At 43.0% G+C, this 27,458-nt stretch overlaps 1 protein-coding gene across 3 annotated transcripts in view; it reads left to right on the top strand.

Annotated features, from left to right (window-relative positions):
* Window positions 1–26,691, top strand: part of LOC124145464 — a 32,565-nt gene extending 5,874 nt beyond the window's left edge. For all 3 annotated transcript variants that reach the window (XM_046515231.2, XM_046515232.2, XM_046515233.2), the window contains exons 3-23: window positions 111–192; window positions 932–1,091; window positions 2,278–2,335; window positions 3,400–3,505; window positions 5,645–5,742; window positions 7,400–7,517; window positions 8,590–8,718; window positions 10,169–10,278; window positions 11,129–11,232; window positions 11,952–12,076; window positions 13,090–13,222; window positions 14,334–14,473; window positions 16,013–16,156; window positions 16,589–16,768; window positions 18,069–18,255; window positions 19,150–19,271; window positions 21,425–21,559; window positions 22,277–22,414; window positions 23,656–23,832; window positions 24,993–25,179; window positions 26,010–26,691. In XM_046515231.2, the coding sequence (XP_046371187.2) occupies window positions 111–192; window positions 932–1,091; window positions 2,278–2,335; window positions 3,400–3,505; window positions 5,645–5,742; window positions 7,400–7,517; window positions 8,590–8,718; window positions 10,169–10,278; window positions 11,129–11,232; window positions 11,952–12,076; window positions 13,090–13,222; window positions 14,334–14,473; window positions 16,013–16,156; window positions 16,589–16,768; window positions 18,069–18,255; window positions 19,150–19,271; window positions 21,425–21,559; window positions 22,277–22,414; window positions 23,656–23,832; window positions 24,993–25,179; window positions 26,010–26,328 (2,952 nt within the window). In that variant the 3' untranslated portion in view covers window positions 26,329–26,691. The remainder of the gene's footprint in view (window positions 1–110; window positions 193–931; window positions 1,092–2,277; window positions 2,336–3,399; window positions 3,506–5,644; window positions 5,743–7,399; window positions 7,518–8,589; window positions 8,719–10,168; window positions 10,279–11,128; window positions 11,233–11,951; window positions 12,077–13,089; window positions 13,223–14,333; window positions 14,474–16,012; window positions 16,157–16,588; window positions 16,769–18,068; window positions 18,256–19,149; window positions 19,272–21,424; window positions 21,560–22,276; window positions 22,415–23,655; window positions 23,833–24,992; window positions 25,180–26,009) is intronic.
* The last annotated feature ends 767 nt before the right edge of the window (window positions 26,692–27,458 follow it).

The raw sequence follows: 27,458 nt of genomic DNA on the forward strand, positions 1-27,458 counted from the left end.
CCAACAGCCCCTGGCTGTATCGACTGAAAAGAGCTCGAGTTGATAAGACTTCGCTGTCAATGTCCCTTTGTAAGGTGTTAATCGCTTTGACGCTGCTGTTTGTATTTCAGAGGTCCAGGCACAGGCGGGCTGTCAAGAGAAACAGCCAGTGGGTTGACAAGGTTGTGCCTTACGTTTTCTCAGAAGAAGTCAGTAAGTCAACATGTGCTGTCAAGTATTTGTATCACCAGGAACGCCTCAGATATCAGAGTCTGTCAAAGTAACGCATGTGATATCATATTCATTTCTGGAACACAAGTGGACAAGAGGTCCAAGGCGGGCAGTTCCCTGTGCAGACTTGCGACCCCTAACCGTGCCAAGATCTGCTATTCAAATCACTTTTCGCAGTTGCTTCATTGGCGTGATCGGGGATTCGAATTCCAAATTCACCCGTGTTTGTCAGCACCGTATCTGTGCTCGTGGGTATTACCAAAGTTGTAATAGTCTAAAACCTACATCTCTTACTCCTCCACAACAAGCTGAAACTGAAATACTGTTCAAAGCGGCGTTAAACTACACTCACTCACTCACTACCCTACGACTTCCTCATGTCTTAGGTTCACTATTAGTGAGTGACTGAGTTGGGTTTAATGCCGCTTTTAACAGTATTCCAGTCATATCACGGCGTGTCAGCTTAATGTGGGAGGCAAGCCCGAAGTGATGCAGGTCTCAGACGTTTACCACTTCGGTGAAACCCACGAACATGGGTATGGTGCTGACAAGCCTAAAACCATAATCGGGGCGACCCGGATTCGAACCCATAATCATAGGTTTCTGGCGTGCCCAAGGGACGCAACTCTGTACAGCGAATCGCGGCGCTTTAGACGACTTGGCCACCCGTGCCCCCTGGTTCACTATTAATGGGGACAATGAAGACATAACTTATTTCCAGGTGATGTGCTGAGAAAGATGTTTCGGGAATTCATGGATTATGCGGAGAAGAATACCTGTATCAGATTTTGGGACAAGGGGAATGCTTCAACATCTCATGCCACAAGTCCCTATGGGCCACTGAATACCACGTCCTTCGTGACCATTGTTACCCGACCAGCGTACGTATCCTAGACCGTCTATACATACTAGACGGCATAAACCGAGCGGACTGCCTCCGTGGCCTAGTGGCTAAAGTGTCTGCTCGGACATCTGACCTGGTTCGATCCCCGGCCACGTCTTACTGAAAGACGTTAAAAGATGGTACTTGTTTTTACTGTCCTTGGAGTCCGGTGTTAAGGGGTCCGGTGGTCATCTTCCCGAGGCAGTGGAGTTAACTGACTGTGAACGTCCAGTTTCCACCCTTGCCGAACTATGCTGGAATTTCCTGACACGATCGTAGCGCCACCAGTGGCTGTCCCTTCTGTGTTCCTCCCTTTTGACCAATCAGATTCCACCTCTCTTATCACGTGTTTTTGCCCCAAACAAGAAGGCGACGACCAGTCAAGACGATGATCGATAATCAAGATCGATATTGTAACAAAACGGGTCTTACCCCTCGCAGTGCCTCAAATCACGTGAGAACCTTAATTAAAAACGTGAAAATATTTGCAAAATATCTGTCGACGCCCAGTTGACGGTACACATGCTTTGCAAATCCTGCATTCGACCGAAATCTGCCCGTTGAAATTCATGTTTGTTTACGAACCGGGTGTCTAGTTCTTTACGCGATTTTGATTGGACTATGCATAGACTCGTTAGTCCAGCCAAAATATAACTTTGTAATTGCAGCCCATTTCGGCAAGGGTAGAAACTCTACTTATATAGTCCGTTACCTCCCTCGCCTCGGGAAGATGGGGACTGGTCGGCTCGGAGTCAGTATGCGGTGTCTCAGTGGGGTATTCATGTTAAACTGCGGCATGGTATCTCAGTTGGTTAGTACAATAAAGTAGCATAGACCGGACTAGTACAAGCCACACAACCATGCACGTCGTTATGTTTGATTGATTGATTGATGGATTGATGGATGGATGGATGGATGGATGGATGGATGGATGGATGGATTGATGGATGGATGGATGGATGGATGGATGGATGGATGGATGGATGGATTGATTGATTGAGTTCTTCATTAGTGATATGAATTAAAGGGTTGTACTGTACACGTATTGTGTTCTGTTCTATAATATGATGCGGATTAAAGAGAATTCACAATATACAAAACACGTACTCTGTACTGCAGGTGTATTCTACAATAATGCGGGTTATGGAGGTTGTGCTATATACAGTGTTTGTTCTGTCCTACAGGTGTTATTCTATCGTGGGAGGTTCCGGCTCTGGCACCATGTCGCCATGTCCAAGAAGGGTGAGATACTATTGATACTTGTATGCTCCAATCACTAAATAGTATGTAGTGGATAGCTTAGTGGGTAAAGCTTTGGAAGCCGGGTTCAGTTCCCTCTACACTGGTGTCATCATGATCAAGGTAGGGTTTCTCTGGTACCCGTGTTGGGCCTCAGTAATCCATCCTTGTAAGAGGCGATATAATGGAGTGATGGATAATGGAGAACCATGAAAAAGTGATGAAGACACTAATCCAGCAATATCACGGCGGGGGACACCAGAAATGGGCTTCATACATTGTACCCATGTGGGGAATCGAACCCGGATCTTCGGCGTGACGAGCGAACGCTTTAACCACTAGACTACCCGACCGCCCCCGATATAATGGATAGAATGGTCAGTGACTTGGTTGATTGCTCGTCATCTTGCCTAAAGGGCGGGAGTGTTGTTCATCCCGAAAGTCACTGGATTGTCGGGTCCTGACTTGATTAAAAACAGGCTGCCGCTGGACTATTGTTGAGTTTGGCGTTAAACCACAAACAACCAAAAAACTGAAAATCATCATTGTGTTTTCTATTCATGTTCACCCGTCTGGCGTAGATTATAAAAGGATCCGCGAAGATCCGGGGTAGAATAGGTCTTCAGCAACCCATGCTTGCTGTAAAAGGCGATTCTGCTTGTCGTAAGAGGCGAGTAAGGGATCGGGTGGTCAGGCTCGCAGACTTAGTTGATGCATATCATCGTATCCCAATTGTGTGGATCGACGTGCACGACGTCAATCATTGGATTGTCTGGTCCAGACTCGCTTATTTACAGACCGTCGTCATACGGCTGGAATATTGCTGAGTGCGGCGTTAAACAACAAACAAAGATTATAAAAGGGCTCAGTGTAGCCTAATAGTTAAGACGTTCGCTCGGCATACCGAAGATCAGGGTTCGATTCCCCACATAGGTACAATTAGTGATGCCTATTCCTGCTGTCCCCACCGTCATACGGCTTGAATTGTAGTAATGGTCAAATGAAGCGTAAAACCACGCTTAGGATGGTTCCAGAGTAGGGTATTTACGGTATTCCTGCTATTCCAGCTGGACTATACCCACGAGTTCGGACATCTGTTGGGGAAGATTCATGATCTGGCTCTTCCTGAAAGGATCAACTTCATTGACCCGAACATAGAAAACGCTGGACCGTGTAAGTACCGACACTGCAGACACCGGCTACACAGCGATGTCGTACGTGATTGTGTAACCGTTTTGTCTTTGGTGCTACCAAAGGAAATTCTGAAAATGATTCAGGTAAACACAAATTGCATAGCATGGACCCGTGAAGATCCGGGGTAGAATAGGTCTTCAGCAACCCATGCTTGCCGTAAAAGGCGACTATGCTTGTCGTAAAAGGCGACTAACGGGATCGGGTGGTCAGGTTCGCTGACTTGGTTGATGCATGTCATCGATCCCAATTGCGTGGATCGATGCTGATGATTTCAATCACTGGATTGTCTGGTCCAGACTCGATTATTTACAGACCGCCGTCATACAGCTGGAATATTGCTGAGTGCGTCGTTAAACAGCAAACCAAAAAACAAACAAAGCATAGCATGATTTTCAATAAGTAGAAATAACATGTTCAAGGAATACAGAATATTGAAATTATATCGATCATTTTGGTAATGTGTCGGACACAGAGAAGAGTAAATAATAAATCTTTCTCTTCATTCCTCGCAAAGAGTGATGATCCGTGGTGATATTAGAAGTGAGATTCTTTTTCTTTACTAGGCAGTGGGGAAATATTAGTTTTGATACACTGATAGAAATATTGTGTTTATTTTTTATTTCTGCAAAATATTGGTAACTAGGTAACAAGGACAATGATTTTTACTGTTTCTCCGGTATATCTAAAATATTTCAAAATAATGTTTTTTTGTTTGGGCATAATTAACCCAACTATTTGTTACGTTTAGATGTTTCTTGTTAAATCACTAAAAGTTGGAATTTTCAAGTTTTGTTTTTGTTTATCCAACAGGACCAAAAGGGGTACAGTTTTGATAATGACCCATTAACTGACATCAACGATTTCGTTTAATAATGGTCACGATTCCAAACGTAATTTTGCTAAATATAGAAAACAAATAAACAAATTTAAAAAATAACAATGCGATACTTGTAACGTTTTTGCGAACAGTAAATTAAATTGTATGTCGCCTGAAACAGGATACGTGCCTTGCTGCATGAAGTAATGGACGTTCCCGTGATGCTTACTCCTTGATGATCAGTTAGACTGTCACAACTAGGAATGTGCTGAAACAGTATCCATCAAGTTTTTAGGTTTTGTTATGTTGAACACATGTAAAACATTAGCAGGATTTATGCCTGTGCTTATAACAACTGTTCTGACAATCTTGTCTTATTATTTTACCTCCAGTTAGGATAGCAAAAATGTCTTCTTTCTGACTGGTGTGTCACTGTCTCCCTTTGTTTACCACCCTCTGTCTTCTCTCCCCTTCTTTTGCCATGATGAGAACAGCCATTGGCATGCCTCCATGTCAGAATGACGAGATCTGATTGGTCCACGTGATTTTCGTGAACAAACGTGAATAAATTTCTGAGGGAGAATACATCCGTTATCCCCCGCCACGAAGAAAACAGGCTGCACGTGGATTTCTCAGCGGGAGAATAAACCCCTTACACCCAGCTTCGAAGTAAAAGCCACAGTCAATAAAACTTGCGTGACATAGCACAAGTTGACATCAGCTCAATCGAACAGCTGTTGAAAAATTAGTTTTAATCCTTTCACAATAGCAGTTTAAAAACTGTCGGTAAGATGAATTCTTTTGAGCATTATCACCCAGGCTACATGTTTGTTTGTTTTTTGCGTCCCTCATTAGGTTTTATACCACGAGCCCCCTCGCCTCCTGCTCCGTGGTATAAAATCTAACGCGGGGCCCATTAACCCCCATGTACCCCTTGTGATCCTGCCACAACCTATAGCATGGCTCCCTAACGTACCTAATTAGTTTGATGCATGTCATCGTATCCCAATTGCATGGATCGATGCTCATGATATCAATCACTGGATTGACTGGTCCAGACTGGATAATATACAGACCGCCTTCATATAGCTGAAATACTACTAAGTGCGGCGTTAAACAACAAACCAACCAACCAACGCTGTGTGTAGCAAAAATGTACCGTAATCTTGCTGCGAGTTAAACGTGCGCGGAATAATGCAAAAGACGAATCGTAGCAAAAGTTGGCATCGCTCGAACGAAACGAAGTCAAAAACATTTTGTTATAAAATTAACGTAACGGTTACTTTTTTCTGTTGTAACAGATTACTGGAACACCCAGGAACAGATGCCGCTAGGTGACATGGACAACATCATGTCATGTGGCTTCTCGAGCCAGTCAATCATGCTGTATAATCAATATGTAAGTATCGATCACTATCAGTAATCAGTACTCGATCGTTATCAGTAAATACACGGGTACGGTTGGTCAAGTGGTCAGTTCGCAGTTGCACAGCTGCCAGAGTTCGAATCCCAAATTCCACGCGATTATGATCCTTTGTCAGGAGGTGGTTTTGTGTGCTTGTGATTTACCGCCTCATTCAGCAATAGAACAGCTATATGGTTGCGGCCTGTAAATAATCAACGCTGACCAGACATTCCAGTGATCGATATTTTGAACAACGACCCACGCCGTAAGGGTACGATGACTTGCAATGACCACACGATCCGTTATGATCGCGTCTTACGACAAGCAGAGGTTGCTGGGGACCTATTCTAGCCCGTGGCCTATTCTAATGCTGGAGGGGACACGGGTGGCCCAGTCGTCTAAGGCGCTGCGATTCGCTGTGCAGAGTTGCGTCCCTTGGGCACGCCAGAAACCTATGATTGTGGGTTCGAATCCCGGTTCGCCCCGACTATGTTTCTAGATTTGTCAGCACCATACCCGTGCTCGTGGGTTTCACCGAAGTGGAAAACGTCTGAGACCTGCATCACTTCGGGCTTTCCTCCCACATTAAGCTGACACGCCGTGATATAACTGGAATACTGTTAAAAGCGGCGTTAAACCAAACTCACTCACTCACTCTAATGCTGGAGTTCAATGTAGGTAGCGGAGGTACCGTAAAACCAATGGTCCTTTGTATGGTGGCCTAATCTTGGTTGCTGGTGATCTCTAGCCCGTTTTTTTATAATGTATAGTTACATAGTCATATACTTTGTAAGGTAACTGGGGCGATCGGGTAGCCTAGCGGTTTAAGCATTCGCTCGTCACGACGAAGACCCGGGTTCGAATCCTGACATGGGTACAATGCGTGAAGCCCATTTCTGGTGTCCTCCGCCGTGATATTGCTGGAATATTGCCAAAACCAATCTCACTCAATTGTAAGGTAACTAGTTTTAAAAACAAATGTGTGATAATTTGGTTGTTTTACTTTCCATTGACGACAGGTTTTATTTAGTCTAACTGTGTTTATTAATACTATTTTTTATTATTATGTATAATTTTTTTCAGTCACTATATGGGTGGGAGGCACTAGGGGGCAGAGTCGCATTCAGCTGTGCCCACTTGTGTCCCTTGAGCATGTCAGAAACCTATGATACTGGGTTCGAATCCCATTTCGTTCTAAATATGTTTTTAGGTTTAAATGTGTCGGCACCATACCTGTACTTGTGTGGGTTTCACCAAAGTGGTAAATGTCAAAGACCTGCATCACTTCGGGCTTTCCTACCACAATAAGCTGACACGCCATGATATAACTGGGATATTGTTCAAATCTGCGTTGAACTCTCCTCACTCATTTACTATATGGGTGGGTGCGGTCGGGTAGCCTAGTGGTTAAATCGTTCGCTCGTCACGCCGAAGACCCGGGTTCGATTCCCGACATGGGTACAATGTGTGAAGCCCATTTAATGTGTCCCCCGCCATGATATTGCTGGAATATTGCTAAAAGCGGCGTAAAACCATACTTACTCACTCACTCACTCACTATATGGGTGAAATATTGACAATGTGACTGTTAATTTTAACTCACTCACTAACGGTGCAGGAGGTTTTGAAGTTGGATATATTAAACTTTCAGCTCGTGACTAAATATGGTTGGCCCACCTACACTTTCTTGTACGACGACTTGGGTGGACCGACTCTCGACAGTATTTTCATGTATTTCAAGGAAATCAACATCATCCAACGCTGCTGTGGTGAGATATCAGTGAACTTTGTTATGAAAACAGTTTTTTGTTTGTTGGTTGGTTAACGCCGCATCTGACAATACTCCAGCTACATCACAGCGGACTGTAAGTAATCGAGTCTGAACCAGACAGTCCAGTGACCGATATTGCAACTATTTCGCAGTCGGGGTACTATGACACGTTTGTTTGTTTTTTTGTTGTTTAACGCCGCACTCAGCAAAATTCCAGGTGTATGACGGCGGTCTGTAAATAATTGAGTCTAGGACCAGACAATCCAGTGGTTGACATCACGAGCTGCGATCGACGCAACTGGGATACGATGACATGCATCAACCAATTTAGCGAGTCTGACCATCCGATCCCGTTTGTCGCCTCTTACGACAATCATATTCGCCTTTTACGGCAAGCATGAGTTGCTGAAGACCTCATCTCATCCATCTGATGGGTGCACGTGATGTTGCGAGTACCCTCTGAACATCAATCGAAAAACCTTTACGTCGGAAATTTCTTTATGAAAAAAGATTTGAACGATGCTACCATCAGCCAATTGTTACAGCGTTCGATCGGTTCGCTAGTGACCTAGGTTCTGTTCCCACATCGATTGCTCCTATGAAACTCAGCATTGCGGTCTTTCTGCAAATAACAGTAAACTCTAGTACTACCAATAATCTCTGTAGTAACTCTATAACTATACTGTCCGCCTCCGTGGTCTAGTGGTAGAGCTTCCGCCCGGAGAGCGGTAGGTCCGGGATTCGATCCCCGGACGCGTCATACCAAAAGATGGTACTTGTCCTTACCCTCAGGCTGTCTGGCGCTCGGCATTAAGGGGCTAAAACAAGGACTGGTCGGGTCTGAGTGAGTATACTGTGTCTGAGTGGGGTATTCATGTTAAACTGCAGCATGGTATCTCAGTGAGCTAGCACTATAAATCGGCATCAGTCCGGCTAGTACAAGCAGCCACACACACACACGTGCATGCACGTCGCTATATAAGTGCAATAATCTTTGACGCGACGTTAAACCTAATTTCACCTCACCAATAACTATACTGAACTCAACCCACTTACTCACTCTCTACCAGGTGACACAGATTGTGTGAGTCGGGTCTGCGCCAATGAAGGGTACCAAGGAATGGTTGACGGGAAGTGTCAGTGCGTATGCCCAATCGGGTTTGACCCCGCTACCAACTGCACCACCGTCCTCTCAAAAGGTAAAGAAACATTATTAGGATTTGCTTTTTATATGACTCATGAATGATAGCAAGACCAAATCGGTTAGTTTTCTCTTTGAATCTTCCCCAACTGTTTACAAAAATCTCTCTATTTCACGAGTAAGGAAGGCATAAAATTATTATTATTAAAATATGAGCTGGAAGCCTTCTAGGTCCTGAAATATCTATTCGTGGTTGGCCCACTCCTGGACACAGGAAGAATGTTTGTTTGTTTGTTTGTTTGTTTGTTTGTTGTTTAACGCCGCACTCAGCAATATTCCAGCTATATGACGGCGGTCTGTAAATAATCGAGTTTGGACCAGACAATCCAGTGATTGACATCATGAGCATCGATCCGCGCCATTTGGATCGTTGACATGCATCAACCAAGTCAGCGAGCCTGACCACCCGATCCTGTTAGTCGCCTTTTACGGCAAGCATGGGTTGCTGAAGACCTATTCTACCCCTGAATCACAGGGAGAATGACTGTATACATGTACATCCAAGGGTAGAAACTATATAAGAGTCCCATATATACTCACCGACAAAAGAAACGCTAACACCACACATTTTGGTTAATATGTGAAGAATTGCTTATATTCCAGAAATAGGTTCGGGGTACAGGCAAACATACACATGTGACGTTATAGATCTATGACTCGAGATACACGATTAGTCTCGTGCAGGATTAGCGTGTAAAGTTTGGAAATCACGTGCAGCATATCGTGATAAGAATAAAGACACTGACGTAACACTTGACTGATTGTTAGTTTTGTCATTAAGGGGTACTCATTTGAAACATCTCTTCTTAACGTACATACTTCTCTATGTGCTTCTATGGTTCTGTGTAGTTTTCTGCAAGTAATACCTAAACTTTCACGTCTTTAAGAGCAGTCATGTCAGTTATGGAAAAGAATAATTAATCATATTTTAGTTCATAACATATAAACAATTAAACTGTAAGTGTAAATTAGGGTTGTGACTGTAGGTGTATGTTTGTTGTGTTATTGTCAAAGGTGTTGCTTTGTCGCATTCAAATATTTTTGTTTTGTGAAAATAATTGTTAATAAAATTTTCTTGTGTTAATATTGTCGTCATGGATTTATAATCGAAGGTGTGGTTTTGTCGCATTCAAATAATAATGTTCTTTTGTTGTGCAATACTTGTACATGAGCTTTAATTGTGTTATTATTTTGGTTTTATAATCAAAGGTGTGGTTTTGTTGCATTCAAATAATAATGTTCTTTTGTTGTGCAATACTTGTAGATGAGCTTTAATTGTGTTATTATTGTGGTTTTATAATCAAAGGTGTGGTTTTGTATTTTAGAATTAAAGTTACAGTATTGTCTTAGGATTTAGAACACTCGTTACTATCGACAGAACCAAAGCGGCTAAAAAGCAACGAATCATTGAAGGTCATGTGTTTCCGCATCTTGTCGTTTGTCCCCAGGTTGTGGGGGCGTGTACGAACTGAGCCCCGCCCTGACGAGTGTGACAGTAACCTCCCCTGGCTACCCTGGGAAATATGGCGTCAACGCTCAGTGTGACTGGGCCTTCAAGGTTCGTCTGGCGTTTAGCTTTTGATTGCTGTTTGTTGTTTAACAACGCACTCAGCAATATTCCAGCTATATGACGGCGGTCTGTACATAATCGAGTCTGAACCAGACAGTCCAGTGATTGACATCATGACCATCGATCCACACAATTGGGATTCGATGACATGCATCAACCAAGTCAGCGAGCCTGACCACCCAATCCCGTTAGTCGCCTTTTACGACAAGCATAGTCACCTTTTACTTTAAGTTACGCCTTTTTTGGCTATAGTAATTGCAGTATTAGTAGCAGCAGTATTGTTTGTTGTTTAACGCCGCAGCAATATTCCAGCTAACGGCAGACAATCCAGAGATTGATACCATCAATATCAATGTATCACCATTCCCAACTGCGAAATTCGTTATATACGGGGTTGACTGTTGGGTTGACTGCTGTGTTGATTGACAAGTCGACAGTTAAGTTGACTATCGGCAATAGTGCATGAGGCGGGACACAGGTGGCCCAGTGTAGTGTTGCGGAACTTGGGCACGCCAGAAACCTATGATTGTTGGTTCGAATCCCGGTTCGCACCGTTTATGTTTCTAGGTTTGTCAGCACCATACCCGTGATACTGCAACACTTCCGGCTTTCCTCCAACATTAAGCTAACATTGCTGTGATTGTTGTAACTGGAATAATGTTCAAACCCGATTCACTCACTCACTCACTCGTACATGGTTCAGCAACGGTACGACCAGGGGTGTAACATTAACAAAATCGTAATCATCACTTTATCATCATCATCAGCAGCAGCAGCAGTTACAACCGCGGTGGCAGCATAATGGCACCAGAGTATAATGTATTCCTGGTATTTGCAGGCGGCCGAGGGCTCGCAGATTGTACTGACGTTCAGTAACGTTGACATCGGCTGTGGTGCAACGCTCAGTCTCGGAAGATACATGTTCTCTGATCCCCCGATACGGTATGTACCTCATTAAGTGAAACACGAACTGACCATGTGCATCCTAGTCCTACGGGCAATAGTCTTGATAGATGGCAAAACACGAAGACGTGGAAGCTTCTTACTTCAACAAAGACTCAATTGATCAAGCAACCACGTTCATGATTATATCTTTAACTTCTAAAAAAGTTGTTCATTGTTTTAGTCGAGTGTTTATTGCTCAACACAGGTGTGACGATTATTCGAACTATCGATTGTTCATTGGCCGTTGAATTATCGATAGATGACAACGAGAACACGTTAGACTATCGATAGCTTCGAGAGACGGAATACTGCGAACAGAAATATGTAGTTATTATCACCACCTCTAGTAAATACTAAACCCTTAGATAATACATACCCAGGAAGATCCGGGTTAGAATTGATCTTCAGCAACCCATGCTTGTGGTAGGAGGCGACTAACGGGTAGGGGATCAGGCTCGCTGGCTTGGTTGATGCATGTCATCCTATCCCAGTTGCGTTGACCGATGCTCATGATGTCAGTCACAGGATGGTCCGGCCCAGACTGTCCGCTGTTATATCGTTGGAATATAGCCGAGTGCTTGACGTGTGTAACAACTACTGTAATGGTATGACGATCCTGATTAATTTATTTTGAACTATCGTAGTTACACAAAATATTGTCATCGTTAAAAATACCCCAACGGTCACCAATATATATCAAACATTATTTTTTTCAGGATTACCAAAACTGGCAAGGTGAAGCCGTACCTGAGCATAAACAACAAGGCATTGGTCAAGTTTTCATCCGGGAACACCTCTTGCAACTGGAACGGTTTCAAACTCACTGCCAAACTTGCACCTGGTAAATCAACATTGTTAAGTTCACCGACCGCCGTCATATAGCTGGAATATTGCTGAGTGCGGCGTAAAACAACAAAACAACCAACCAACCCTATTACTGCTTGGGAGCCTTTTGGAGCTTATAATATTCAAAAAAGAATATTCAATTTGTCTGAAACATCTTGAATGTGAAGGAAGAACACATCCGAGAGTTTCTTTATTAAAATATAAAACCTGCATCATCAAACCATACCCCTGATTTTTTTCTCGAGAAAACAGTTTTAAAAATTCCGTTGGAGTGTTGTTTCTGTGGTTTCAGCGCTTTAAATTAAAAACTTGTATGCATATTAATATTTCATAAACGCAAATCAATCGCCAGAATACTAATATGTGTATGTATAGTGTCTTGACTCTTGTGTCATTTAAACTCACCCCAAACAACGAAAATTCACGCGATGGGTAAGGTTTGGTTTGGTTTGGTTTGGTTTGGTTTGTTTGTTGTTTAACAACGCACTCAGCAATATTCCAGCTATATGACGGCGGTCTGTAAATAATTGAGTCTGGACCAGACAATCCAGTGATTGACATCATGAGCATCGATCCACGCAATTGGGATCGATGACATGCATCAACCAAGTCAGCGAGCCTGACCACCCGATCCCGTTAGTCGCCTTTTACGACAAGCATAGTCGCATTTTACGGCAACCATGGGTTGCTGAAGACCTATTCTATCCCGGATCTTCACGGGTCGCGATGGGTAAGGATTCGAATTTCAAAAAAAGGATTTATTTCCAGAACAGTTAATGCTGAGAGTAGTTTAAAATCCCAAAGATCTGACACAATGTCCTAAGGGATTTTCACGTATGACTTAACTGACAATAAAGGCATGACGAAACTTGAGGTTTACAAGTCCTCGTCGAAAATAAATGATGGCGACATATAATATCACGAAAAAAGGTAGGAGTTCCACACAAGTATGAATTTATGCCATATTTCATATCTTTTTTATTTTGATATTTATATTATATTTTTCAGCGGATGATTTGCCATATGATCTCGCGAGTAAAGGCGAGAGCTACCACGGGAGGATGAACTACGCGCTGGGGTTTGAGAAGTGTCTGCCGTGGAGCCAGGGATATGGCCTGGCCAACAACTTGTATAACATCGTGTAGGTAACTTTCATTTTTTATTTCTTTTCAAAACAAAATGTTTTAACCTCAACACAATATTCAGCAATATTCCAGCTATATGACGACGGTCTTTAAATAATCGAGTCTGAACCAGACAATCCAGTGATTGACATCATAAGAGTCGGTCCACGCAGTTGGGATACGATGACATGCATCAACCAAGTCAGCGAGCCTGACAACCCGATCCCGTTAGTCGTCTCTTACGACAAGCATAGTCACCTTTTACGGCAAGCATGGGTTGCTGAAGACCTATTCTACCCCGGATCAATAAGAAGTAAGAAGACAAGTTGAGTAAGGAAATTAGGTCTTACAGGGTTGGTAATAATTCTTGTGCCAGCACATCGTTACCTGGAAAAAACAATTATGGATAGAAGTCGACTTAACGAGGTTTCACTAAATATTCTGTTCGGTGAATCACAAACATACAGTAAACTACGTTTATAACGAACACGCTTATAACGAACTGACCGATATAACGAACGTATTTTTTTAGTCCCGGCCATTTGTTGTATTTATGCAGTATATATGCTTATAACGAACTACGGTTATTACGAACTAACATTAGTGGTCCCTCCGAGTTCGTTACAGCCGTAGTTTACTGTATATCGAATACACCGGATGAAGAGATATACATCATGCATGTTTTATTAACACAACGAACAACCATTGATTTTTTTTATTCCAGAATATGGAATTACAGTTACAGTAAACTACGGTTATAACGAACTCAAAGGGACCACTAATTTCAGTTCGTAATAACCGTAGTTCGTTCTAAGCATATATACGACAAATGGCCGGAACTAAAAAATACGTTTGTTATATCGGTCAGTTCGTTAAATATATGCGTGTTCGTTGTAAACGTAGTTTACTGTAGATAAATGTACAAATGTGTCGGTTGGGTAGCCTAGTGGGTAAAATGTTGGCTTGTCACGAGAAATACCTGTAGTTGCATTATGGAAAACTGTGTTGCCCCATCGTCATGGTTTGAATATTGATCAAGCGGCGTGAGACTATTCTCACTCACTGATACAGAACTCTCACTGATACAGAATTAATGATGCTTGGTGACATCAGCTAGTTGTGTTTTAGGCACTCAACAAGTTTAGACTACTGTGACTTTGAAGGAGATTTCTGTCGCAACTGTGGACAGAAGCGATCCAAGCCTTATTGCATGACGGCCATCTTTGAACGTAACGTCACTTTCAAGTATTGCGACGTTGCTCAATCAGGTGAGTGTTGCGTTCAAGGGCCAGCAAAGCTACAGACAGGATTAGAAACTGACAACTTCACAAACAAAAGTGTAGAATGGTACAACTTGCTGCCTAGGATGTTTGTTTGTTTGTTGTTTAACGCCGCACTCAGCAATATTCCAGCTATATGGCGGCGGTCTGTAAATAATCGAGTCTGGACCAGACAATCCAGTGATTAATGTCATGAGCATCGATCCACGCATTTGGGATCGATGACATGCATCAACAAAGTCAGCGAGTCTGACCACCAAATCCCGTTAGTCGCCTCTTACGACAAGCATAGTCGCCTTTTACGGCAATCATGGGTTGCTGAAGACCTATTCTACCCCGGAATCTTCACGGGTGCTGCCTAGGGTGGATTCCCATGAATAATCTTTCATGACTTTGTTTTTCGTTGCATGTGATTGTCTTCCTTTATTGACCACCATATTTAAAATACCGCACAATGAAGGTAAAACAAAACTATTTGTTCTTCGGGTATTTGAACAATTGTGTTTGAAAGATGCAAATGTTTATTTTCTGTCTTAGATATAGCCATAACGAGTGTGAAATAAATGATTATCCGATCTTGCAATTTTCTCTTCGTAGACCTTCTATTGTGTTATGAGGGATCAATTGAGTCAGATGTGACGCCGCTTCGAACAACATTTAAGTTATCATGGCGTGTCAGTTTATAGTGGATGGAAAGCCAGAAGTGATGAATGCCATTTTGGTGAAACCACCAGCACGTGCACGATCCTGCCAAACCAAGAAGTTTAATCGTGAACGGATGCTACTTGTATATTTTGTGTCCATTTTCCGATCGCCTGACACTACGAATTGTCAGCATGCCGTTTGTGGCAAGGGACTGAATCAAGTGGTTAAAGTTTCATCACATGCAAACAGTTAGACATTTGAATTTGACAATTTCATTCAGAGGTGAAGTACAGAAACTTATAGATGTCAAATGCCGCGTCCCCATCACGATAGTCAGGACGGCACATGCACAAGAACAAAAAAAGTTATTGCACCGTTTTTTTGTGAAACAAAAAACTCTTTGTAACCTAACAAAGGCTCTTGTTGCCACATTTAACTCCATATGTGACAGCCTCCGTCCAAAATACACACTACAGAAGTATTTAGATAGGTCAACCAAATCACTCACCACCGTCATATAGCTGGAATATTGCTGAGTGCGGCGTTAACAACAGACAACAACACCCAGACACTAACTATGAGGAATCCTTGATCCCCGATAAACAGAACATAACAATTTCAATCAAAGAAATCGCAACCAGGTATTGTGAAGGAATGAAACCACACGAGCAAATAGCCTTCTTCTCTACAAGAAGCCACCTTAGCCCAGTCGTCTAAGAGTTGTGTCCCTTAGGCGTGTCCGGAACCTATGATCGTGGGTTCGAATCGCAGTTCTCTAGGATCTGCATCACTTCAGGCGTTCCTCCCACATTAAGCTGGCACACAGTGATATAACTGAAAGACTCTTAAGCCAACCCCCTTATCCCCAATCTCTCCATGCAGTCCCTCCCTACGACCTCCTCGATGATTGTTCCTCATCCCTCCATCTGGACCCCGGATGTCAGGATTATGAGACGCGGCGGGTTTGCTTCAAGTCGTGCATGGATCGGGGAAAGATACAGGACTACCCTGAAAAGGAAACGCCAGGTTCGAACACAAAGGTCGTTTGTACACAGCAGGAATTAGAAAATTAAACGTCACTGATGACACTCTTCTAAAAGTGATAACGTTTTTAAATGTAACCACAAAATAACTCGTTAAAAAAACAATTGCTGTCGGCAAAATAATCGCGGAATGTGGCCTTTTGGTCCCAGTGGTAATCCGTAATTACTGTTTAATTGCTTCCAATAAAGGCCCTATGGTTAACGTGTTTGCCTGTCACGCCCAAAACAGGTTCAATTCCATTGAATGAGACCTCTGTTAAAACGCAATCTTGGGGTCGTCTGCCATGACATTTCTATATACCTTCAAATAGTAGAATCGCTTGTTAACCCAGTGTTTACATATATCAGACACCCAATAATAATTTTAATAATAATGATAATAAATCGAACTAACCCTTAACTTCTGTATTCGCAGCTATTCACGTTTCATGTGGCGAGCCAGTCATTTTAAATGACGTCATCAAGGCGTCCACCGACAGCGCCCCCTACCGAGTGGGACAGAAGATAACGCTTAAATGCAAAATTGGGAATCTGCAGAGGAAGATAATGTGTCGGTCAGACGGCACGTGGTCAACCTTGACCAATTTTTGTTCCGGTAGGTCATTGAACTACATTGTTGTATCTGTGTCATGTACATATTGTTGGTAAGAACCGCCTCCGTGGTCTAATGGTGGAGCGTCCGCCCGGAGAGCGGAAGGTCCGGGGTTCGATCCCAAACCGCGTCATACCAAAAGACGTTAAAAGGTGGTACTTGTTGTTACCCTGTCTGGCGCTCGGCATTAAGGGACTAAAACAAGGACTGGTCGACTCGGAGTCAGTAGTCTGTGTCTGAGTAGGGTATTCATGTTAAACTGCGGCATGGTATCTCAGTGAGCTAGCACTATAAATCGGCATCAGTCCGAACTAGTACAAGCAGCCACACACATACATACACGTGCATGCACGTCGCTTTGTAAGTGCAATAATCTTGGACGCGACGTTAAACCCCATTTCACCACACCTATTGTTAGTGAAAACAATTCAAATAACTGGTTCGATTCCTCTTTCCGCAAAGTGTGTGATTTCTTGGTCCAGCAAGACGTCACTGTCAGATTTTGTATCTATCTGTAATATTTGATGGGCTTTTGTAAGATTAAAACGAAAGGATTCCCATCTAGAGTGAGTGAGTGAGTTTAACGCTGCTTTTAACAGTATTCCAGTTATATCACGGCGTGTCAGCTTCATGTGGGAGGAAACCCGAAGTGTTGCAGGACGTTTACCACTTCGGTGAAACCCACGAGCACGGGTATGGTGCTGACAAACCTAGAAACATAATCGGTGCGAACCGGGATTCGAACCCACAATCATAAGTTTCTGGCGTGCCCAAGGGACGCAACTCTGCACAGCGAATTGCGGTGCCTTAGACGACTGGGCCATCCGCTACCACTATCGTTAGTTTATGTAAGTAAAAGGGACGCTGGGGCCGTTAATGTATGGCGCCACATCTCGTTGTGCAGAGTTGCGCCCCTTACTTGTCAGGATCCACTGATTACAAATAAGATTTCGAGATTCGAACATAAAACGATTACAGATCAACGTTACAGTTTCGTTCGACAGGTAAGGGTGTAGCTAACGCGCAAAAGCAACGTCGATCCAGGCGTTAGATTAGGCTTGACGTTAACATGCTCCTTGATACTACTGTATGGCGCCACATCTCGCTGTGCAGAGTTGCGCCCCTTACTTGTCAGGATCCACTAATTACAAATAAGATTTCGAAATTCGAACATGAAACGATTACAGATCAACTTTACAGGTTCGTTCGACAGGTAAGGGTGTATATAACGCACATAAGCAACGTCGATCCAAGCGTTAGATTAGGCTTGACGTCGAGGTCCTGATGTCCCGGGTGTTTCCAGGTTGTCCGGGTGGATTCGTCAAGGTGAAGGACCACTGCTACAGTTGGTTGCCAAGCGCAATAAAGGGGCAGGACGCCTTCTCTCACTGTAACGCTCTGGTCCCAGGGTTCAGCGCGCCAGTGTGGATAGAGACGTGGGATGAGTTTGAGAACGTCATCCTCCCCCTGAGGAACAACAACTCCAAAATGTAAGGGTCAAGTAGTGCTAGTCGAACTGTATAACATAAACGTCTTTCAGTGGAAACATGTGGAAGGATGTTTTATTATGTCTGGTAAACCTATTGGACTCTACAGCATTGTATATTTCGTTTTGACTATGATTTCGGAGTTTGAGGTGCAACGTAACATCACATCTGAATGCTAAGGCTTTGGTAGTGTGTTGTTTAACGTCGCACTCAGCAATAAACCAGCAATATGACAGCTGTCTGCGACCCGTGAAGATCCGGGGTAGAATAGGTCTTCAGCAACCCACCCTTGCCGTAAAAGGCGACTATGCTTGTCGTAAATGGCGACTAACGGGATCGGGTGGTCAGGCTCGCTGACTTGGTTGATGCATGTCATCGTATCCCAATTGCGTGGGTCGATGCTCATGATATCAATCACTGGATTGTCTGGTACAGGCTCGATTATTTACAGACCGCCAAGGCTCGCTAAATACAATGTTTATTCCTAATGCAGGATATTTACCATCCCCAAACACACTCGCGTGATAACCTCTATTTTTTTGGTTTCTTGATATGCCCATGTGTCTACCCGTTTCTATATTTTGACGACGTGAGCCACATCTTAAGCTTGCCACATAGTCTAACATCAAGTCTCTTAAATGAACACATTTTACAGAAAAAAAACAGATGTAAACGTATAGTTATGACATATAATAAAAAGGAGCCTAGAAACTTATTTCATTTTCAGATACTGCAGTAGTCTAGACTTGCCAAACATTATAGACTTGCAAGGGCTGTTTTAGATATATTTGTTTCAGGGTCTGTATGACAGACTAAAAGCCACACAAAACTTGTTTATAGGTTTATGGGTTTATGGGTTTAAACCATTCACCCACCCACTAATATTTGTCCATGTAGACCGGTGTCCGGCAAGGTGTGGATCGGCATGAAATATACCCAGAATACCTGGGTTTGGGAGTACAACGGTCAGCGGGTGTCCACGTCATCATTTGCCGCCGAGATGTGGAAGAACAGAAATGGTACATAGTTCATGATGTGTGCATCGTTAATGTATGAATAGTGCATGAATAGTGCTCGAATAGTTCTCTAAAAGTGCAGGAACAGGTATGTAGAAGATTCTTTTTTATTCGGATTACGGTCGTCTATGTGGTCTAGTGCATATAGCGCCAGGGGAGCGGAAGGTCCGGGGTTTGATCCCCGACCGCGTCATACCAAAATACTTTAAAAGATGGTACTTGTTGTTACCCTGCCTGGCGCTCGGCATTAGGGGCGAAAACAAGGACTGGTAGGCTCGGAGTATATCTTGTCTGAGTTGGGTATCCATGTTAAACTGAGAGAGAGAGAGAGAGAGAGAGAGAGAGAGAGAGAGAGAGAGAGAGAGAGAGAGAGAGGTTCACACGGAAGGACAAGCACACACTACTGAACATTGCGTTTGGAAAGTAGGTGTAATATTTCATCAAGCATTTAGAGGTCACTGACGAGCCACTTGTGATTTTTCATTCATATGTGTGATTATAAGGCGTTAATTAAGAAAGCTTTAAGCTTTGCATTTATTACCGTATTAACCGTTTAAAGCACCCTGTGCCAATAAATGCCCTCTGACCAACCTTTAGACTAATCTGTGAGTACTCTTCCTAAGTGTCCTCTACTAAGACCGATCTTTAAACGGCAGTCCACATTGTCTGGTGTTTTACAGAAAACTGCAGCTGAAAGGGGTCAGATATACTGCACATTTCTTCTCCCGTTTGACACAGACTTTAAAAGATATGTACATGTACATTCAAAAATGGCATGGTTCTTTGTCCAGTTCTAGAAAAGCAAATTACTACACTACATTTAAGACTACTATTATACTAGAACCTTATCTATTAAGTGTAAATTTACATAAGTTTAGAACAGCTCTTTCCAGATTCCGTTGTGGCTCACATGATCTATTTATTGAAACAGGCAGATATGAAGGTATTGGAAGAGAACACAGAACACTGATTGTATTATGATTATCACTTTTTATGTGTATGTCCAGTGTATGAAGATTTAAGAGCAAAATATCTAAATAACTATTTCTACCGCAACCCAAACGGGAACAAGTTTTGTAAATTAATGACTTGTGATTTTACAGCAACTATTAGAAATTTATCAATGTTTATTTATCATGCCATGAAACTAAGAAAATGTATGAATTTGTAACGCCCCACACAATGTACTATAGGCCTTTGGCCTCATCAGTACCATGAATAAAGATTGATTAACTGCACAGTAACTATTATGGAATCATTGACGCTCGAACTATAACTAACCTTGTTCATTACCCTTCGATCTCTGAATACAAATTTTTAACTCACTGTGTCATAATGATTGGTTTTAATATGCCCCACGCCAATTTACTAAGCTTATTACGGCGAATACGGTATCCCTAGAATTAACTCCTTCCTTATGTGATGCCATGGTCTGATTTACCATCATGTAGGAAATGGGGCGGTCGGGTAGCCTAGTGGTTAAAGCGTTCGCTCGTCACGCCGAAGACCCGGGTTCGATTCCCGACATGGGTACAATGTGTGAAGCCCATTTGTGGTGTCACCCGCCGTGATATTGCTGGAATATTGCTAAAAGCGGCGTAAAACCATACTCACTCACTCACTCACTCATGTAGGAAATATCATCTGACAATCAGCTGCATCAGACTGAACTAAGAGCTTTCCCTTCTGACGCAAACACCACCATTTAAAGGTAATAATCAATCGATCATCCCAAGCGCTAATTATGCCACAACAAGGTTTATTTTATCCGGCTACATTTCAGCGTGAATGTTGTTTTTGTCTACTGTTAGTCCTGGGTGGTAGTTTTAACACTGGTGTGGTGTGCAAAAAACGAGATCTACAGTAAACTACGTTTATAACGAACTCAAAGGGACTACTAATTTTAGTTCGTTATAAGCATATATACAGCATAAATACAGCAAATAGTCGGGACCAAAAAGTAAGTTCGTTATATCCGTCAGTTCGTTATAAGCGTGTTCGTTATAACCGTAGTTTACTGTATTCTGACGTTTAGGTCACGTGTTACTTTAGGTCTTCCAGCCTTCGGGTATCGTTCGATGGAGTCCTTTAACATACATGTTGTGTCTTTGACCTCCTTGTTGTAGCTCAATCACTATGAACATTTCCAACTTCAGCTAACGGCATCCCAGGAACAAACGACGTCGATGTGGCGGTACTCCTGCCTGAAAACAACAATAACAAAAACAGACTGGCCAGAGCGCGTAAAGACAACTTCAGTGCCTGGGCCCTATGTAAAGTAGACTTCAGAAGTAGGTATCTCCACCCACGCACAACGTACAATGTGACAGTAGTTCTTGAAGCTGTTAGGTACCATTGTGAACTCATGTAACTTCATTAAACTGGAACCTCATTATAGACAAACCTTATTATTCCGGGGTCTTAACGACGCGATGTCCTCAGTCTATCCGGAAACTCTCTCGTGCTGGCCCCCAAGCCACCCCTCCTCCCCACCCCACCCCACCCCACCTCCACCACGTTGACTCTCATGGGGTTGAGTGGGAGGACTGCTGTGTTCCGGGAACGAATTGGTATTCAGTACGTTAGTATGTGGTGGTCAGGTTCTGTGACGTGGCTGATCACCGCCCATCGTGGACAGCTGTGCATTGTGGCCTGTCTAGTCTAGTGACCCGTGAAGACCCGGGGAGAATAGGTCTTCAGCAACCTATGCTTGCCGTAAGAGGCGACTAACGGGCTCGGGTGATGCATGCGTGGATCGATGCACATGATATCAATCACTGGATTGTCTTGTCCAGACTCGATTATTTACAGACCGCCGTCATGTAGCTGCAATATTGCGGAGTACGGCGTTAAAAAACAAACAAACAAACCAACCAAAAAGGTTAGTTACATTCCGTAGTGATGTAGATGGAATACCTTCTCACTGCCGTATAAAACAACATTGATCCACTTCACTCATTTCGTTCTTTCGATTCGCCAAAACATTACCGGTCATTTTGTCTGTGCAGAAATGAATGGCTCCGATTCCTGCGGTGACCGGAAGAACAACTGTCAAGAGAGCCTTGCGCTGAATCCCCGGTTTGCGCAGGAACGGAAGCACTATGCGGAGATATACTGTCCCTACACCGCGGGCTTGTGCAACACCAGTAAGTCGTGAAGATGAGGATGGGGATGAATATTGTGACGGTACGAATGAGTTTATGGCGAGTTACTCGTAGTTATGTAAATGTAATAAATACTCGTGGTGAATCCGGAGTAGAATTATAGATCTTCAGCAACCCATGCTTGCCGTAAAAGGCGACTATGCTTGTCATAAGAGGCGACTAACGGGATCGGGTGGTCAGGCTCGCTGACTTGGTTGATGCATGTCATCGTATCCCAATAGCGTGGATCGATGCTCATGATGTTAATCACTGGATTGTCACGTCCAGGCTGGATTATTTACAGATTGCCATCACATAGCTGGAATATTACTGAGTGTGGCGTTAAACAATTAACAAACAAACAAAAGGTAATATCAAAATAGAATCCTTCAGGTTTAAGGCAGCAATGTAGTGGTGATAATGATGACAATTGTGGTGACAACAGCAATGATGAAACCGATGAATATGTGTGGAGCGTACAGGTATCGTCGTGTCTAAGATCTTGATGATGATGTTGATGATGATTATGACGGCGATGCAAGAGAAAATAATATTGATGATAGTAAATATAAAACCTTTCATTCAAGGTATTTAGAATGTGAATACTAATTAACCTACTAATGTACAAACATCTCCAAAACATGAGATGTCTAAAGCGCCGAATTGTTATTTGCAGAGTTGTGTCCCTTGTAATCACAGGATCTGCTGATCGTGGGTTGGAATCCCAGAATAGCTCCGATTCATTCATTCATTTTATTTCCAATACATATAGGCCACAGGCCTTTGAGTACAAATGTTGAGTACAGACAGGTTTTAAGCTTTCAGTTTCGCATTTCTTACTTCATTTGCATAATATAGATATTTTGCTAGATTTGTAATAATATATGTATCTGGTGATGACAGAAGCATATTAAATTTATGGACGTTAGGATGACAATAGAACTTTGCTTTGAGATATAGTTGCCGTAACTTGACATACGATGGACAAATAAGCAGGAAGTGGTACTCGGTTTCAACATAGCTCCGATTATGACAATCAGTTTGTCAGCAACTTGATGGTGGGTTTCCGCTGGTAGTTGATTTTACAAGATTGTAAACATCTATAAAAATTGTCCTTCCTTGTTTACAATTATGTGGACTTTTTACATCGCGTGTCATGTCTGTGTATGTTTGGCCCAGCGGCTTTATAGGACTATATTATATTTTGTTAACGAGCTATGTTCAGATCACATATATGTTTCCAGGTTATTGCTGCGTCCCGAAACCGTGCTGTTCCAATACAACTATAGATAGAATCCTATTAAAAACCGGCGAGTTTGTAACTTACAGCTGTAACAATGGCAGCCTGCGTGTTTCTGGAAACCAGTACAGGGCGTGTCGCCCAAACGGAACGCTGACTGGGACTGAGCTGGTTTGTGCACGTGAGTGTAGATTGCTTGTTTTGTTTGTTTATTGTTTAATGCCGCACTCTGCAATATTCGAGCTACATGACGGCGGTCTGTAAATAATCGAGTCTGAACAGGACAATCCTGTGATTGACATTATGAGCATCGATCCACGCAATTGGGATACGATGACATGCATCAACCAAGTCAGCGAGCCTGACCACCCGATCCCGTTAGTCGCCATTTACGACAAGCGTAATCGCCTTTTACGGCAAGCATGGGTTGCTGAAGATCTATTCTACCACGGAATCTTCACGGGCCGTGAGTGTAGTAAATGAATCCTTCTCATTTTCATATTTCGTCTTTTTATAGATCGTTTCGACATTTTTTAATTTATTTCTAAAATATGATGGTGAACAACAATTTGAGACTACATCGGACTGATGTGCAACCTGTTTTGGGGTATGTACGTGATTGTAAGGGGAGATAATCCGCTGTGCAGCCTTGCGTCGCTTAAAGCTACGACGATCTCTGGGATAGTTGGTTCTAATCGCAGAACCGCCCGATAATATTGTTTTTAGACTGGCATCAAAATATCGTGGCTATCACAAAAAAATGTAATAATTGATAATATAATAATAAATTGTCTCTGACCTGCGTCACTTTGGCCTTTACTCGTATATTATAAAAGCGGTTCAACGCAGCGTCAAAAAACGACTCACTCACTCCGTGCTCCTTTGACCCATCTTAACTTGAAACACTTAGCAGATATAACTAGTTATCAGCTATACGACTACGGGTGTTAATAAGAGTTACTGAAACGACAAGATTGTATCCAAGAAATACTACACTGTCTTTCACCTGAGGCATTATCTGTTTTTCGTGATGTACAGTAACGTAACTTCGTAAATGCTACACCATTTAACAGAAAAATAAATGAATTTCAAATCTTTAAAAAAAATAATATGGAACTGTATATTATTATACATTACACATCTCAAGTAAAGAGCAGGTTCGGGGCGGTGGTGTAGTGGTTAAGTGTTCGCTCGTTACGCCGAAGACCCGTGTTCGATTCCAACATGGGTACAATGAGTGAAGCCCATTTCTGGTGTACCCCGCCGTGATATTGCTGGAATATTGCTAAAAGCGGCGTAAAACCACACTCGCTCACTTGGAATATGTTCGTATATTTTCAGCCATACAAAGCGTTGACACCTACCTGAATAACTTCCACGTGACCGACACCCGATCCGCCACCCCCGGGGCGACGTCACTGGCCGGCCCCTCCCCCTACTTCTCCGCGGACCGGTCAGCCAAGCTGCAGTCCTGCCGGGCCTACTGCAGGAAGGATGGGGATATCTTTATACAGTTCTGGAGACGAGTGTAAGGGAGACAACTCTCATCTTACCGGAAGTACTGAATGAGAGCGTGGTGGTTTACCCATGCAGGTCCAGTCGGTTATTGCGTTATTTCCATCGGACAGCCATGGTGTATCGATATGGCATGATTTCACTTTGAAGCGTATAACGACCGTTCCCTCCACATATATAGTTCGTATAATATCACGGATCATTTTGAGAACGGCCATTCCTTATGGTTAATGCAACTTCGATAGAGTTATAGTCATGTAAGCGAGTTTGTTTGTTGTTTAACGCCGCACTCAGCAATAATCCAGCTATATGACGGCGGTCTCTAAATGATTAAGGTGAGGTGAAATTAGGTTTAACGTCGCGTCCAAGATTATTGCACTTATATGGCGACGTGCATGCACGTGTGTGTGCGCGTGTGTGTGTGTGTGTGTGTGTGGCTGCTTGTACTAGTCCGGACTGATGCCGATTTATAGTGCTAGCCCACTGAGATACCATGCCGCAATTTAACATGAATACCCCACTCAGACACAGTATACTGACTCCGAGTCGACCAGACCTTGTTTGATCCCCTTAATGCCGAGCGCCAGACTGTGATTAACAGCATGGGCATCGATCTACGCAGTTGAGATACGATGACATCCATCTACCAAGTAAGCGAGCCTGACCACCCGATCCCCTTTGTCGCCTCATGGTCAGGCTCGCTGACTTGGTTGATTGATGTCATCAATCGGGTTTAATCCGTGAAAAGACTCTGGTCCGTGTACAATATAACACCGCAAATGTCCATACAAGACCGCGGCAGTAATCTGTTTATCACAAAAACGTCCACATTTGATTTTCCAGAAACAGCGGCGCACCCCGCGACTTCACCCTCGTCGGTAGCAACGTCGTGACGTGCATCGGGGGCCGTGCTGTTACGTGGACATTCGACTCCTATCACAGGTTCGATCTTCAGAGGGGGGACTTTCTGGGCCTGCTGGACCGTCGAGGTGGGACGGTGGCGATGCAGACGTGCAAGGGGACAAAGACGTTGGCGGTGAACCTCGTGATGAGGTCGTACAGCTTCATCAACAGTTTGCCAATACCCGGAAGCACGTATACGTTTAGCGCCAGTGTGGACTGCTGGAACTATATGGTCGACTGTGTCATAGGGCCTAATTGAGTGTCGACTACGTCAGGATTGGCGCCACTATGCACGCCACCTGGTGGTGGGTGACACGCAACAAAGGACCAATGTTGGAGCTTCACGTGCATCATTGAAATATACAGTAAACTACGGTTATAACGAACTCAAAGGGACTACTAATTTTAGTTCGTTATAACCGTAGTTCGTTATAAGCATATATACAGCATAAATACAGCAAATAGTCGGGACCAAAAAGTAAGTTCGTTATATCCGTCAGTTCGTTATAAGCGTGTTCGTTATAACCGTAGTTTACTGTATTTGAAAAATATGAAGAAAGAAACATCAGAGGCGCTTCCATGTGATTGGTGTTCCGAATGAATAAACGTTTTAAATAAGTGATTTTCATTTTATCTTCTTTGTTGAGGTTGGTTCTTTGTTTATTGGGGCGCTGGGGAAGCCTAGTGGTAAAAGGTCTTCGGCATCTCATGCTGACTTGGTTGATGCATGTCATTGTATCCCAATTGCGTGGATCGATGCTCATGATGTCAGTCATGGATTGTCTGGTCCAGACTCTATTATGTACTGACCGCCGTCACATACCTAGAATATTGCTGAGTGCGGCGTTAAACAACAAACCAACAAAAAATAGTTGTGTAAATGTAATAAATGCTCGTGGTGATTTTGTTTATAAAGATTGTGGTGTCGACACCATGAATATAAAAATCACCCGTAAAGACCCGGGGTAGAATAATTCTACGACCCGTGAAGATAGAATAGGTCTTCAGCAACCCATGCTTGTCGTAAAGGCGACTATGCTTGTCGTAAATGGCGACTAACGCGATTGGTTGGTCAGGCTCGCTTACTTGGTTGATGCATGTCATCGTATCCCCATGATGTCAATCACAGGATTGTCTGTTCCACGCTGGATTATTTACAGATTGCCATCATATAGCTGGAATATTACTGAGTGTGGCTTTAAACAATAAATAAACAAACAAACAAAAAATAAAATAAAAATAGAATGAGGTTTAAGGCAGCAATGTAGTGGTAATAATGATGACAATTGTGGTGACAACAGCAATGATGAAATCGCTGAATATGTATGGAACAAAAAAACATAGATATTTAACTTCTTTGCCATTTGTCATGGGAGGAGAAATTTAACA

Source organism: Haliotis rufescens, unplaced genomic scaffold, assembly GCF_023055435.1.
Source record: "Haliotis rufescens isolate VD_foot unplaced genomic scaffold, xgHalRufe1.0.p SCAF_10, whole genome shotgun sequence".
Lineage (NCBI taxonomy): Eukaryota > Metazoa > Mollusca > Gastropoda > Lepetellida > Haliotidae > Haliotis > Haliotis rufescens.